The following is a 15,086-nucleotide window of genomic DNA, read 5'->3' as shown; positions in this document are numbered from 1 at the left end:
GGGAAGTGGTTAGAATTTGAACAGAGTAGTTCTCATGTTTTGGTGGGCGTTTGAGAGTGTATTGAATGAGGGGTTCTGTTGTATGAAGTAGGTAAGTTATGGAGATAGGGTGTTCATTTTGTACCTACTAGTTGTCTAGTATTAAGAAGATTAAAAAAGGAAGAAAAACTAAAACTTGACTGTTCTTGACTTTATTTATTGTGGAGAATTCTACATTGTTTTATCTTGACATCAAGGGGAAGCAGACAAGTACATAGTATTGACACTGGTTTGCCCTTAAGTAACTTTGTTTGCAACTTAAAGAAACATTTGTTCAGAATTCTGACATCTAGAATTAAAATGATAACGTTACAAATCTATTTTACTACTATTAACGTTCATTGTTCAATGTTATTCCATTATTTGGGGCCAACTCATTTAAAGATATATGTCATACGATAGAAGTCAAAAGACTTCAGGTTAATAAATAGTCTTGATTGCCGAATTCTATTGGAGACTTTGGTAATGTTAACCTTAAAAGGGGAAATGTGCATATTGGTTTTAAGTTTTACAGTAACCATTTCTCCTCAATTGAAACGTATCGTGAGTCTTTTACTGTCATCCGCATTCCCACCTTTTTGTTTTATCTGTCAACATAAACCATCGCAACACTATTTTCTCCCAACCGCTAAAATAAAAGTACCAACGAACATTTCAACTTTTACTGTAAACTGTACACCCCTATGTTGCAATGGTATGTTCCATCGACCTCCGGTCACGCTCTAGTGATTATGCAATTATCCAAAATGGCGGCGCGTTTGTTTTCTAGTCCGGTATTTTTAAATCCGTAAAGATTAGAGTTGTCTCACTCCGGACTCAAAAAACAGACGACAACATGGACAACAGCGTCAAAATCGTGAAGCCCAACCCGATCGAGAAGGCAAATGTGCTTTCCAAGCTGTTTTTCTGGTGAGTCATGCCCGGTTTCGTAACTGGAAAATTTATTTCTGGCTAACAAATTTTAGCGTGGGTAAAAAGTAGGTCAACGATCTTGTATCCGCTTGGAACAAAAGCTGTTGATATCAGTTTGTGACCGATTTTTGTAGCACATATCTACCGGTAGCAGTGACATTTTGTGTTGGATTTGCTCAAGGAAATTGCACATGTGACCACTCTGCATATGCATGATGTACTAGTTTGTAGTGTACATGTATTTTTAGAACCTAACCAAATCATGTGGCGGTTTTGTAGGTGCCTTTGATAATTTTCCCCCATCTATTTTACCAAGGAGTTTGAAAGAATGTGTTTTTTAACCTCCTTGATTTTACACAAGCATAATCGAAGACTCCTGCAGCATGCGTATAAATTATGATCACCTGTCCACATATAAGGCCTAGGAAAAAAATGTTGTGTTTCCTGTTTCCCTACCTTGCCTAGAAAAACCTGCCGACCCTAGACTTTTTTTTGGGTGGGCAGTAGAGTCACATAGCTTCCAGTTAGAATTTTTATTCAGCCTGCTTCCTATTGAAGTAAAAACAGTCTGCTTGTCCTATCTATTGTGCACAAAATCAAAGTTTGACATCGAAAGACAAGTGTCCTCATACATTTCAGTTTCCTTTGTTCAACTGTATTGTAATATGTATCACTAGAGTTTTGGCCAGCCTAAAAAAGAATACAAGAAAAAAAAAAGATAATCCCTACCTACCGACCCTAATTTTTTCCAGGGCTGAAACAGGAAACACAACATTTTTTTTCATAGGCCTCAGCACAATTTGTGCTGACCCAATTCTCATAGTCAGATTTCACATTTGTACAGCCATTCTAGTATTCACATGTTACCAAATGGTATTTTATACTCAAGAGTCATGTAACGTTAACATTACGAGTATTGTAACATGTTAGTTACTTGGAGACAAAGAAATTACTGTATAAACCTTTACATGCTAATTTTTATGTATATTAACTGTGCACAGCCAATTTCTATTTTTACTGTGAAGATTACGAGTATATTAAAGCATGTTTTGTCATTATACAATAGATATTATGTACATGGCACATGTCAGGGACACAAACCCCTGGACAGGATGTTTAGTCGTTGCTAACTTGTCGAGCCAATGTACATGCACATGTACACGTAAGTTACAGTAGTACTAGTACGTACATGTTCAGGTTAATCAATGATTAAGCTAAATAGTTACCTATTAACTCATTAGCAGTAAGGCCATGTACACTGTAATGTACACAGTTAGATATGTAACCTAAGGTATAAAGTGTAGTGTTAAGTGGGAACAATTAATTAACTACAACAACTGCTTTAATATGCCACAGCAGATACAGATATTGAATGAAGTTTATTTGCAAGTTTGTGCCCGGGGGCTAATTGCAAGTACATGGTATAAACATAGTAGATATACAAGTAACAATGGACAATTAACAGCTATATACTAGCTGGATCCATTGTTCTGGTTTTTGTGCGATCTTAATTTGTAACACTGAGTGAGCAAGGAACTTGCAATTTTTCTATGACCTTTTCACTTCCTCCTCCCCAGTATTTTAGTGCCTTTAAATTACAAATGTAGCTTGTAGAATATGAATGTACATTGTACAGAATCAAACTACTAGTATGATACAAACATGATTGACATTAAAGTCCCTTTGTAAAAGCGTGTGAACTTTTCAACCATATGAAAAGGTAGCATTAAGGTCATTCCACCTGAGTAATCACATTACAACATGAAACAGCCAAGACAAAAACAACACACACAATCTACTTTGTGCCATGCCAATAATACCCCTTTCTTGGCTCCCACAGTAATTTGTCTTGCATTGTACTAGCACTAGTAGTAAAGGTAATAGTACAGTCAAACCTGTATTAGCGGCCACCTTTGCATAGCGGCCACCTGCCCATAGTGGCCACTTTTTGTCGGTCCCTTGGATTTGTAATGATTAAGAAATAGGCTTAGCGGCCACCTGCTCAACGCGGCCACGGCCACACGATTTCCGGTCCCGCAGGTACAAAAACACTGCCGATTACGGCCACGCGGACCGCTGATCTATGTTTCGGCACGCGTTCGGCCATATACAGCGGCCGTATCGTCACCCTACGCCGGATTTAAAACCTCTTTGATTTATTTTCAAAACAAAACTTCGTAAACTGGCGCTACCCATACCCGCTGACAAACGAGGTCATATAAGGTCAATAGACGACACCAATATTACGGAGGTAAATTGTGTTTAAGTTACGTTCTAATACACTATCGCTTAGGTTAATTTACATCACAAAAACTTTCTAAATAAATTGTTACAAAGACAAAATGATATGAACTTCAGACTATGGTGGATTTTATTCTTGCATTTATTAAGAGATAAGTCTAAAATGACGAGACTTTTCTTGTGAGTACCACATTAGCATAATGGGCGAATCTGACGTGTGAACGCGAGCGCGAACACACGGACGGCGAAGTATCAAAGGATACAAGACGAAAGATCAAAGAAATATGACGATACCGGTCTCTTCAGACAATATCAACTGTAGAACATTTAAAACTTTTTATAGCTTTTGTTTTCTTAATACATATAGTAACTAAAAATCATTGCAGTACATGTACAGTACTGTATAAAGATCAGTGGGTACTAAAACCATGTGTAACTTATTGCTTGTGGTCAATTAATTAGCATATTCTCTATAGTGGCCACCTCTCTATAGTGGCCAATTTTGACCAGTCCCTTGAGTGGCCGCTATAGACAGGTTTGACTGTATAAACTTTAAGGTATTACGGTAGGTTTCTATTACAATAATCATGGTGTAAGTTGTCACAGTGTTAGTGCATGCTTTGTTAAGCACGGAGACTGTGGCTTTAAATACAGGCGTGTAGTTAAATGCATCAGAGAGCAATTGTAAGTAAACAACAAGGGTGACATTTTAACCTTAACTTGTTCTACAAGAAGTACAGATCTTGCTAGGGTACAAAACTTGGGATCATTTTCTCAAGATATGAACTATCAGTAATATGTAACAGAAAAGGGAAACAAGCTTAAGAGTTTGCCTGTACATTTCTTTGTGATGCTTCTATTCTGATTACTAGTATTAGGCACGAGTGGAGACTACTAATAGCTTTAATTATTAAAATTAATATGTGAATGTACAATGTACATGACATTGTATGATTCATTTTAACTTCCATTATGCATACATACAAAAGTCAAGTTATCTCTAGATTAAACAAATGTATGCACCATAAATGCTACTAGTGCCTGTAGGCCTATAGGAGTGTGTAAGAAAATTTGATATCCACACTGCATATACTGTAAATCTTGAAACGTTTAGGAGGTTTATATATTGTTGCACATATTTAATATGATAAACTCTCGGCAGAATTAATGACACCATGATTACATGTATCATCACTATCATGTATGTGTAAACTTAAAGTTTGTATTACTACAGTAGTACAGACTGATTTGTTTTTAATTAACCACTTTGAACACTGCACTGAAAATAAATGAATGTACAGTAAATACGTGACCTTTCCCCTGCAAGTGGTTACTAGTACAGTTACAAAATTCGTCCCCTTTTCACTGAATTCAATACAGACAGTTGTTTAATAAGAAAATAGAAATTAGAAATCAAATCAGTCCCAGTCTACCAGGTCCTGCGTCTAGCCTTACTTGATTAGTAGTGCTAAACAATAGCATTTATATTCCGTGGCACGCCTGTAGTGTTTACATAGCTCTCACTACTCAGGTGTATCCAGGGTTCATGTTTGTCTCACGTCGCGTGTTGACGGTTTAACCGCTACGAGCGCAGGGCCAGCGCTACGAGCTCCTCGTCGTAACAAAAGGGAAATCCGGTTCCGCACCAACTACTCCTAATCCCACTTTGCATATAGTTTTTTTAAAAGCTGTCGTGGTAAATTGTATGGTAGGACAGAGAGGCATGGAGGAGTTGAGTTGTAGCCCTGCTACGGAGAGCAGAGAACACTTGGAACCGCAAGAACCACGGAAAAAAAGGTTTGAGTAAGGTTAAATGATCAACCGTGTTTTTAGGAGCTTGTGTTTACAGATCAAACTTCATGTTGTTAAGAGAAAGTTTTACTGTAAAGATTCACTGATTTTCAATCTTTTAAAGTAGGAGTACAGTGCAGTGTGTTTTCGTTGGGGCTGTGCACACAATTCGTCGTAGGTAAATTTGATTTACAGATGTAAGTACCTTGCTGCTAGGAAATTCAGTGCTTAGCCTAAACAACATTTTTAGCTATGTGAGGCCGTCAGGCGGAGCTGTTCTAGCATACATTTATGAGGAACCCTTTTTTTCTAGAGAAATATTTATTTCTAATGGAAGCAAGAAATTTAAGTTTCCCAGTGTGTAGTTAGTACAGATAAGTGTTGATGCACAAGGAACATTTGCAAAAATTAAGTTGAATCCAATCTTTATAACTTAATGAAGTGTACCTACTGAACCTAACTACATAAACATGTTGATGATCTAACTTAGTGAACTTTGCTCAGTACAAATATTATCCACAAAGACTTAACAATGTTCAGTGTATCTACCTTAACTATAGGTGTAGGTTCAACAGTACAGAGCTCTCACTTCGGAGCTTTTGTCTGCGTGGCCTTTAGGGAACCTTACAGTGCAGGCCGATGTCTGAAAGGCAGGGTAACACGAACTACACTGTTTAGAATGTCAATAACACTTGTGAAAGGGGACGGAGTGCTAACGGTGTCCGTAATGGCAGTCTGGCTTTGTGTGGTTATTTTGAATGAACCTTGCCGTTGAGTAATGTTGTCAATGAGTCAATAAACACATGACAGATTTTGGTACACCTGTAGTGTAAGGGCCGCTAATCCTGGGTGAATTTGTGTGCACTTAATGTGTTTTTTACATTTGGTGCACTGATGCACCTAGTTATGGATATTTATGTAGGGATACAATATATGTATGTAGGTAAAAATACTATTGTGCACTAGTATACAGTATATTTCTGACATTTGAGGGTCAGAAAAAAAATGCAATCAGGGTTCGAAATACACATACTTAACTTGCAATTTGCACACAATTTTCGAGATTTGCACGTAAAAATATTCTGAACTTGCAATCTTGCATATTGAAAATACCTGGCCATAAAAAATACTCTCAGGAATTACTAGTAGACACCCTACTCTTAGACAGAACGACATATGAACGTCTGTCTTTCTCCTTCCTTGGTTTTGCCGGTAACTTTCTCCGGTAGCTTCACTAGATGTAATCAAAATTCTCGTCGCGATCACTGCCTAGTCTTTATACATTATACGTTATATTTTGCATGTAAATTTTTCAAGTTGCACGTAAATGTTTTGCCAACTTGCAATTTTGCATGTAGCAAAAAAAAAGTATTTCGATCCCTGGCAATTATATTTATAATAGAACTTGTTTGAAAAAAGCTAAAATTTTCAAGATTTCCATTCAGATTCAAACTCTGTAAGGTTTGTATTTGTAGACTTTGCTGGCATTATATACATGGATTTTATTTATTTTGTGCAAGAAAAGTTTAGTCCACCTAATGTTGTGCAAAATACAACTTTAACTGGTTGGGATTTTAACATTTTCACAGAAAAAACACTTTTTCTAGCTGTTAAAGGAACAGACAACATACCCAAAGATGACATTCAATCATTAGACAAACATGTCTCTGATGGTGACACAATAATTGTTATTGCAATTTACATTACAATACAGAGTTTATAAACTGTGAGCATTATTTGTTTAAATCTGCAGTGTTGTTGTTCTGTTCATTTTCCTGAACATTTTTGCCTCAGTTAAAATCTGCAGTATTGTTGTTGTGTTATTTTTCCTGAACATTTTTACCTGTTTAAGTCTACATTGTTGTTCTGTTCATTTGCCTAACATATTTTACTTCTGTTACCAGGTGGTTGAATCCCTTGTTCTACACCGGGTACAAGAGGAGGTTAGAGGAGAAGGACATGTACAATGTGAAGTATGAGGACTCCTCACAGAAGCAGTGTGATGACTTAGAAAGGTGGGATTCCATCTACAATGTACAAGAGTGCAGTTTTTTGATAGAGCATAATCATATAAGTTAGTTATATAAGTTAAACTCTAAGAAAGAAAATCACCAAGAGGTGGGACAAGAAAAGAGGGCTAGGTTGTAAGTTGCATTTTTTTCCAGGGTGACTTTTTTTCTCAAAAAATACAATGTTATGTTTTATTCAAGTTCAACCATCTTCCATCTTTCCTGTGTTTTAAATATGAATTATTTCTCTTAAATTACCTTCTACTGTTATTATTTTCCACTGTTCCCACAAGGCTCTTTTTGATCTAATTTTTTCTACCTCATTAGTGATTTGGATTAAAAACTATATACATGTAAAATTGATACAAAAGAGGTACTACAGGAATGGGAGAAAATGTGAACTTTAGCTTCTTCTAAGTCATTTATTGTACAAAAATGTTATCAAACAGTCTGTTATATACTTGAATATGTTTAACATATATTTGCCAAGCAAGAGGTGATTTGTTTAGTAATGTCTACACCTCTTGATTTCTCCAGTTCTAAATACCAGTAACCATTTTCTTCTCCCCATCATGTAGAGAATGGAACAAAGAGCTACAGAAGGTCGGTCGGTCCCAGAAGCCCAGCCTGTTGCGGGCAGCAATCAGATGTTACGCTCCCGGGTGGAGCTTATTAGGAATTATAGCTTTTATAGAGGTAAGAAATCTTGTGTCTCTCTGTAATTTTAATACATTCTTTGAATAAATGTTTGTATTGTGATACCTGTATGACATTGTTCAGCTTGGTCTTTGATGCATACTCCATATCGAGATTTTATACTCATCAAATGCATGATACATATACAGAATGGAGGTTGTATTTACTATTACGGTAATACTATATTCAGATCACAAAGCGAATGCAGATTACACATACCTATATGCAGATTGCACACATTTAATGTAGATTGCATAAACATGTGTCAAATGCAGACTGCATTTGCTGAATGTGCAAGCTGCATAATTTCCATTCTCAGTTGAGGACATGTTTGAAAAAAATATAGGTACTGTATAACTGTTATCAGCATTACACACTTACTATATTTTTTTTATCCACAATTAACTTCAGATCTCAAATCAATGCTCATGAACAAAAACGTTGAAAGAATTTGCATTGATGTAGTTCTTTATGCATTGTAATTTATATATCAGAAATTTGTATGTTTGTCAGTGCTTTTAGAATAACTTAAAGATTTTTCAGTCCTCCATGTATTCCTCAAACATTGTATCATTTTTGTACCCGCCTTCAATGTAGCAATTTTTTTGTCTTCTGTATATAGGAAGCCACCAAAGTTGTCAGTCCAGTGCTGCTGGGAAAGTTGGTGGAGTACTTTAGCCCCAATTCAAACGTTTCACTTGGTAAGTACGTTGCTGTACTGTACACGCACAGCTAGATCCTGTAAGCCAGATAGGATTATGACTAAGGTACATCGTGCAATGACACATAAAGGCTACAATTCTGTGGCATAACTACACAATGCAGTACAAAACTTCATCTAGTGTAAGCCTGGAACAAGTTGTTACAACTGTGTTGCAATGAATACTACTGTAAGGTTACTCACTGTTTTGTATCTACATTGTATTAGGTAAATTCTATGGCTTACATTAGAACACTACTTATTCAATTTTTGCCTAAGGTGCCTTGAGTGTACTTGTGAAAGTGACACTAGTGTTGTAGCCTTGAGTATGCAGGTAGTTGCCAACTTGGTATACATGTAATACTATGTATATACTAGACGTTGTACATCACCTTACCCCGTCCACTAGGGACAACAGATGATGATGATGATGACACACTAGGCTACAACGCCATCATTGTAGGCATTCCCTATTGAGAGCAAAATCTCATTAAAATAAGATGACCCTTTTTTTTTATGACAGGTGAGGCATATGGCTATGCTGCTGGAATCAGTGCTTGTGCAATGGCGTTGGCGATCCTACACCATCCGTACTTCTACGGTGTCCATGTCTACGGCTGGAGACTACGCGTCGCATGCTGCTCACTCATACATAAAAAGGTTGTCAACAATTTCATACACATGAGTCTCGAAATGCTTGCAGTGGTTTGTTTTTGTGTGGAAAGGCGTTTCCGAATAAAAGATGCACCGATTAGTTTCAACTAAAAGCTAACACACGTTGAACGCCACCAAAAGCCCCTTGTCTATCCTGCAAACAATTAAATCCACGCAAATATTGAATTGATTTAAAGAGCTTTTATGATTTTATGATGTACTTGTAAGAATTCTAAAAATTTATTACGCACTGTGCAGTATCAAACAGAGAAAAGACCATTCTAGACTTTTACAGTTGTCTTGCTTGATCTTATTTAACTTAATAGAGAACAGTTTAATTCAAAACTGGTCACTATGGTCAACATGTAACTTTTCTTGTTATGTTCAGGCCTTAAAACTGAGTAACAAGGCCATGACGCAGACAACAACTGGTCAGATAGTCAACCTGCTGTCCAACGATGTCAATAGGTTTGACCAGGTACTGTTTTTAATTTGTTAAATCTGGTTATTAGCTTTTATTGGTTTTTAGGTAGGGACATTTCTCAAATACATTTCTCAACATGTGTTCAAATTTCATTTATGAAAACATACTATTAACCATTTCCTGACAACTAGCAATGGAGTGTAGTCAGTTCAAGTGCCTGAAAAACATATCAAGTTGGCATGCCGGTATCCTCTGTTAAATGTAGTCCACTTTGATGTACAAGTGTAACTTTTCCACATTTTGTGTACATACATGTACATGTAAATTTTGTACATGTATCTACGTGTAATAATAAGTCACAGCAATAAATTTCAAACCGTAATTTTTTTTTTTTTTTTTCAGAAAAGAATTTTCTACATTGATTTCTTTTATCCACCGTGGTGCTACTTGCATGTGACAATCATTTCCATCTTGGCTCCTCATATTTATTTATACTGTGTAAAGTCTTTTCCATCAGTCCATTGTCATTTTGCAGCCACCATACTTCCAGGATCTAGGGGAGCTGAGAAGCAATTGAACTGTAATTTCCAACACAAAAAATTGGACTAACCATAATTTGTCCAACTCGGGGTTGTAGCCATCCAGAAATCATTTTCTGTCCCCTTGATTTTGAATGGCTTTGGCGCAGCAATCCTAGGGGGTCCAGGGGCATGCTCCCCCCAGAAAATTTTGAAATCTTGACCCTCTGAAACGCTATTTCCTACATTTTGAAGGTTAAATTTTGCTCACAGAGGACAGAATGGGCAAAGTTTTTTTCCATCCCCAGCTGTAGAATTCCGTCAAAGGACGGAAGAACGGGTGCTGGCAACAACCCTGGTCCAACTCTCGTTTTTTTCTCATCAGTTGACAACGTCTGGAGTTGGACAGTTGAAAATTTCGACAAGTCCAATGTTTTTTTGTGTTGGAAATTGCTGTTGAATTTTGATTCAGAGTGACATCTACACAAGAACACCAATTAACTCTCTAGTTCACCTTTCTGTTCCAGGCATTTCTCTTTATGCATTACACCTGGATCGCGCCGCTCCAGTTTATAGCAGTTGTGGTATTGTTGTGGGAAGATTTAGGTGTGGCCGGCCTGATCGGGTCAGCTGTGCTCCTGATGGTGTTACCCCTGCAGAGCATCCTTGGAAGATTTTTTTCTAAAATCAGGTGAAATTCGGGAGCGAGATAAGACTCGTACATGTATGTAAAGGCAGCCTCACATGTGGTCATTTCCTGGTTTTGGCGTTGAATGTTTTTGTAATATGGAATTTTTGCTTTTGGGAGTTTTTGGATTGGATTTTGGAAGTTTTTCATGAAAACAAAGAAGACAGAAGTTGCCAACAGCCCATCATTGGTATCAACATAAAATCAGATTGTGTGTAGTACGTAATTTTAACATTTCTCATTGAATTTTTTTGTTTTGAAAGAGGCAGGGTAAGCTATGAGATTGGTCTATTGAATATGTACTTGAAGACATAAAAGGACTTTATGTTTACTTAGCTTTAAGGATAATGATGATTCTAAATCGGTTATCTTTAAATATTTCAACAAAGTTGTCGCTGTGCTTCCACAGAAGGCTGCTTGGGAGTCCATATCTTCATTTTTACGTACAAATAATGTGTTACATGTATTGAGCAACCCTGGAATACAATTCCTCAAATTAGGTTTGGTTTTGCTAAACTAATTGGGAAATGACCACTGTTTGAGGTCACTTTAAGCTCTGAAAAGCACCTCACTTTTATTGTTTTAACAATTTCCGCACCCTTTTCTACACTCTCACAGATGCCTATGTTTCTCCACTACATCTGGATAGCCCCTATCCAGTTGGCTGCTGTTATCTGGTTACTCTGGTTAGATCTGGGCGTTTCTGCCTTAGTTGGTGCTGGGTCTCTCATTCTTGTCCTCCCAGTGCAGAGTGTACTAGGGAGACTCTTTTCTAAATTCAGGTAAAACTTTTAACCTTTCTCTATAAGTTTTTTTAAGTTCCTGCTGGCAAATCATTGGCTGTAATTAACCATAAGATATTCTACAGTTAACACTAATTGGTTGATTGTTTTCTTGATTGGTTGATCGAATACTTAATGGCTACTATAAACTTAATCAAATATTATGATATGGTTAGATAATGATTCTCTGTAATTTTACCAAAAACAATCAGAAAGATTTGAGATAGATTCTACTCAATGCAGAATTCTACTTCAAGTTGTTGATTCTTGCAACTTGCAAAGATAATGCTTGTAATCAAACTCAATCTATTTTAGTATTCTGCAAAGAAAGCGTTGTCAGGTTGCGTTTTTGTAACAGTTAGAATTTTTTGCATTGAAGAGCAAATAAGCTTAGTTTTCTCAGTCTGAATTTTTAGTGAATTTGTAACCCAATTATACTGCTATCACTCTCTAAAGTGGATAATGTTTGGGCTTACCTTTTTACCCATAAAAATATTAACAGGGTTGTCGAAATAGAGCAAAAACAATGATTATTGTAATTATCTTTCTTGCATTTTGTTGACCCCAAACTTTTCTGTCCCAATAGAGCGGAAACAGCAAAGCGAACTGACAATCGTGTACGAACGATGAATGAGATCATCTCTGCCATCAGGGTCATCAAAATGTACACATGGGAGAAACCATTCAGCGAACTTGTAGCCAGATATAGAAAGTACGTCTTCTGCATGTGTTGATTGTTTCTTTACTAGACTTAGTTGACAGTAATTGTTAGATTTCGTCTTATTTGAGTCACACAGACTATACTACAGGTTTGAATTCAGTTAAAAGATTTCATATTTTAAGCAATGTTAACCAGTGTGCATCCAAATCAGAATCAAAGCATCAAAATACAAATTCAAAGCAAAAAAAGATTACTTACTCAAGATTCTAATTTTACGTTCAAAAGTAAAAAGTTTATCAGTCCCTCACATTCAAAGCATACTGTAGATCTTAGAATGTTTGGGGTGTTTTTATGCCAAATCCTCGGCTCCATAGCTGATATATCATGCCTAGCCTGACTAAAATCGCGCCCCTAGCGGCCGGCCTTACGATTGCCGCCGCCCTGGGGTAATTAAGTCCAGCCAGCGAGAGCTTGTGTAAACACAGGCTATATCATGCCCATAGCCAAATTTTGCCACGGAACCCCCTCCCCTCCCGAGTTAGACCCCAATGCATCTGGTAAAAGTTCTTTGGGGGCAAGTTGGTCATAGAGCTGATTTCTATGCAGGCCTTGGGTGCAGTCTGTCTTCTAGTCTATGTGAAGACAAATCAAGTTTACAGTAATTCTCTTTTTTTTTCCAGATTGGAGGTGGACAAAATTTTGCAGGCCTCATACTGCCAATCTTTCAATTCCGGCTTCTTCTTCTGTGCCAGTAAAATCATCTTGTTCTTCACCTTCCTTGCCTACGTCCTCTTCGGGAACACCATTGTTGCATCCAAGGTGTTCGTGGCGATCACGCTCTTCAACGTCATCCGCCTCACCATATCGCTCTTCATCCCATTTGCTGTGCAAAAGGGGTCTGAAGGGCTCATATCCATCAAGAGAATACAAGTAAGCTATCTGGATCTAGATATATAAACTTTATACTTCAGGGTAACTCCCTTCGTTGGGGTAAACCTCCCAGGAACAGTTGTTGTACAATTATTACAGCTATCACAGTATCCATCTTATTCCAGCTACATTGATTACTCCTTTTGACTGCTTCCTTGTACCTCCATAGGCTCCATAGCAGGCTCTCTGGGGCAACTTTTTTGGCTCGGGGGCCAATAGATCAATGAAGGCCAGAAATCGGCAACCCAGTACAAAAAGAAATGGCCAGCAAAAGTGTATTATGAGCCAAAATAAAGGCCCCATTAATAGAAACCGATATTAGACGATTGACTATCTGCAGAATGCATTTACATGAGTTAGACTTCAACAAAATATTTTTGAAAGCCTTTCCGAGCATCAATGTGTTTTTCAAAATAATAATGCCTGGTTTGAGTGCATTGTTGTTGTTTTTTTCTTTGCAGACATTTTTACTCTTAGATGAAGTAGAGACAGCAGAGCCAACTCCTGACCCTGCCGCCCAGCCCGGACCAGAGGACTGTCATGTCAACGTCACTGGGGTTACTGCTTCATGGGACCAGGTAAGAATGCATGTTAAGCTTCAGAAATCAAAATTGAATATTGCTGTACCCACTGTTGCAATTTGAGGGAATATGTAGTATTTTTGGCTTTGTCTGTATGAGAAATAGTAGATTGAAGTGATCTCAAATCAGTTAAGGCCTTAAGTTCATTGAAGAGCTAATCTTCCACTGGTTGTGACAAAAATACTGAAAAGTGAAACACAGCTTAACATCCTCCTAAGAACCTTAGATTCCACTAGTGTGGATCTTGGTTGAGTGAGAACAGCCATGAATCGAACTCACAACCCTTTAAACCAGAGGAAGGGTCGATTACCACTGGACTACATACGCTGCTCTGAGTATCATTTAGGTTGTATTGAATTTCATATTACTTCACTATATCAAATATTTTTTGTTCCAGAGCTTAGAGCCCCCCACCCTGAGGAACATCAACTTTGAGGTGAAGCCTGGAGAACTGGTGGCAGTCATCGGTCCTGTTGGGGCTGGGAAGGTAGCAGTAACACTTCACTTGTCAGGGTTATTATTGTAAGATGCCGTCTAAGGTGTCCTTGGACATTGAGATGTTTAAAGCCCCTGTCATACATAGCTAATGATGGCTTCCCAACCTTCTCCAGATCATGGTTGGGAGTTAGTCAAGAACAAGGTCTTCTATGGTTGGCACCTGTATTCAAAATCAATTTATTTGTTGAACAATTTGTCTTCATCTAGTGTCTTGTACATAAATCAAATATCATTAAATGTCATTGATAGACTAAATGTATGTTAATATGTCTAATTTTTTGTCTTTTTCTCAGTCTTCTATACTGAGTGCAATTCTCCGGGAGCTTCCTGTGACCTCTGGAGAGGTCAAAGTTCAAGGTCAGCTAGCATACGCCAGTCAGGTTCCCTGGATCTTCTCAGGCTCCGTCCAACAGAACATCCTGTTTGGGAAGGAGATGGAACAGCAGAAGTACCAGAGGGTCATCAAAGTCTGTGCCTTACAGAAGGTACTGAAACAGCAAACAGTGTCAGTGTGAATGTCATTCAGCACCAGAGACAGTAGCATTACTGCAAATGTTTTAAAAGCCAAGGGATAGCAGTGTCTGTGTGAATGCCATTCAGTACCAGGGACAGCAGTTTTAGTGTTAATGTCATTCGGCACCAGGGACAGAAATGTCATTGTGAATGCCATTCAGCAGTAGGGTCAGCAGTGTCAGTATGAATGTCATTCAGCACAAGGGACAGCAGTGTCATTGTGAATACCATTCAGTACCAGGGACAGCAGTGTCATTGTGAATACCATTCAGTACCAGGGACAGCAGTGTCATTGTGAATACCATTCAGTACCAGGGACAGCAGTGTCAGTGTGAATGTCATTCAGCACCAGGGACAGCAGTGTCAGTATGAATACCATTCAGCAGTAGGGACAGCAGTGTCAGTATGAATGTCATTCAGCACCAGGGACAGCAGTGTCAGTGTGAATG

At 37.9% G+C, this 15,086-nt stretch overlaps 1 protein-coding gene across 4 annotated transcripts in view; it reads left to right on the top strand.

The window, feature by feature from the left end:
* Positions 1-744: 744 nt before the first annotated feature.
* The window catches only part of LOC118426883 (multidrug resistance-associated protein 4-like), a 30,021-nt gene continuing 15,679 nt past the window's right edge, over positions 745-15,086 (top strand). Inside the window, exons 1-12 of one of the 4 annotated variants that reach the window (XM_035836465.1) lie at positions 745-948; positions 6,888-6,998; positions 7,571-7,688; positions 8,311-8,389; positions 8,912-9,048; positions 9,431-9,520; positions 10,512-10,675; positions 12,041-12,166; positions 12,796-13,045; positions 13,507-13,623; positions 14,024-14,113; positions 14,418-14,609. In XM_035836465.1, the coding sequence (XP_035692358.1) occupies positions 875-948; positions 6,888-6,998; positions 7,571-7,688; positions 8,311-8,389; positions 8,912-9,048; positions 9,431-9,520; positions 10,512-10,675; positions 12,041-12,166; positions 12,796-13,045; positions 13,507-13,623; positions 14,024-14,113; positions 14,418-14,609 (1,548 nt within the window). In that variant the 5' untranslated portion in view covers positions 745-874. Of the gene's footprint in view, positions 949-4,598; positions 4,990-6,887; positions 6,999-7,570; positions 7,689-8,310; positions 8,390-8,911; positions 9,049-9,430; positions 9,521-10,511; positions 10,676-11,290; positions 11,455-12,040; positions 12,167-12,795; positions 13,046-13,506; positions 13,624-14,023; positions 14,114-14,417; positions 14,610-15,086 lie in introns of those variants that run through there. The other 3 variants (XM_035836464.1, XM_035836462.1, XM_035836463.1) reach the window with 3 other exon arrangements.

This window comes from Branchiostoma floridae, chromosome 12 (genome assembly GCF_000003815.2).
Source record: "Branchiostoma floridae strain S238N-H82 chromosome 12, Bfl_VNyyK, whole genome shotgun sequence".
Taxonomy (NCBI): Eukaryota; Metazoa; Chordata; class Leptocardii; order Amphioxiformes; family Branchiostomatidae; genus Branchiostoma; species Branchiostoma floridae.
The sequence above is the reverse complement of the archived record's forward strand: the minus strand, read 5'-3'. Positions and strand labels throughout refer to the sequence as shown.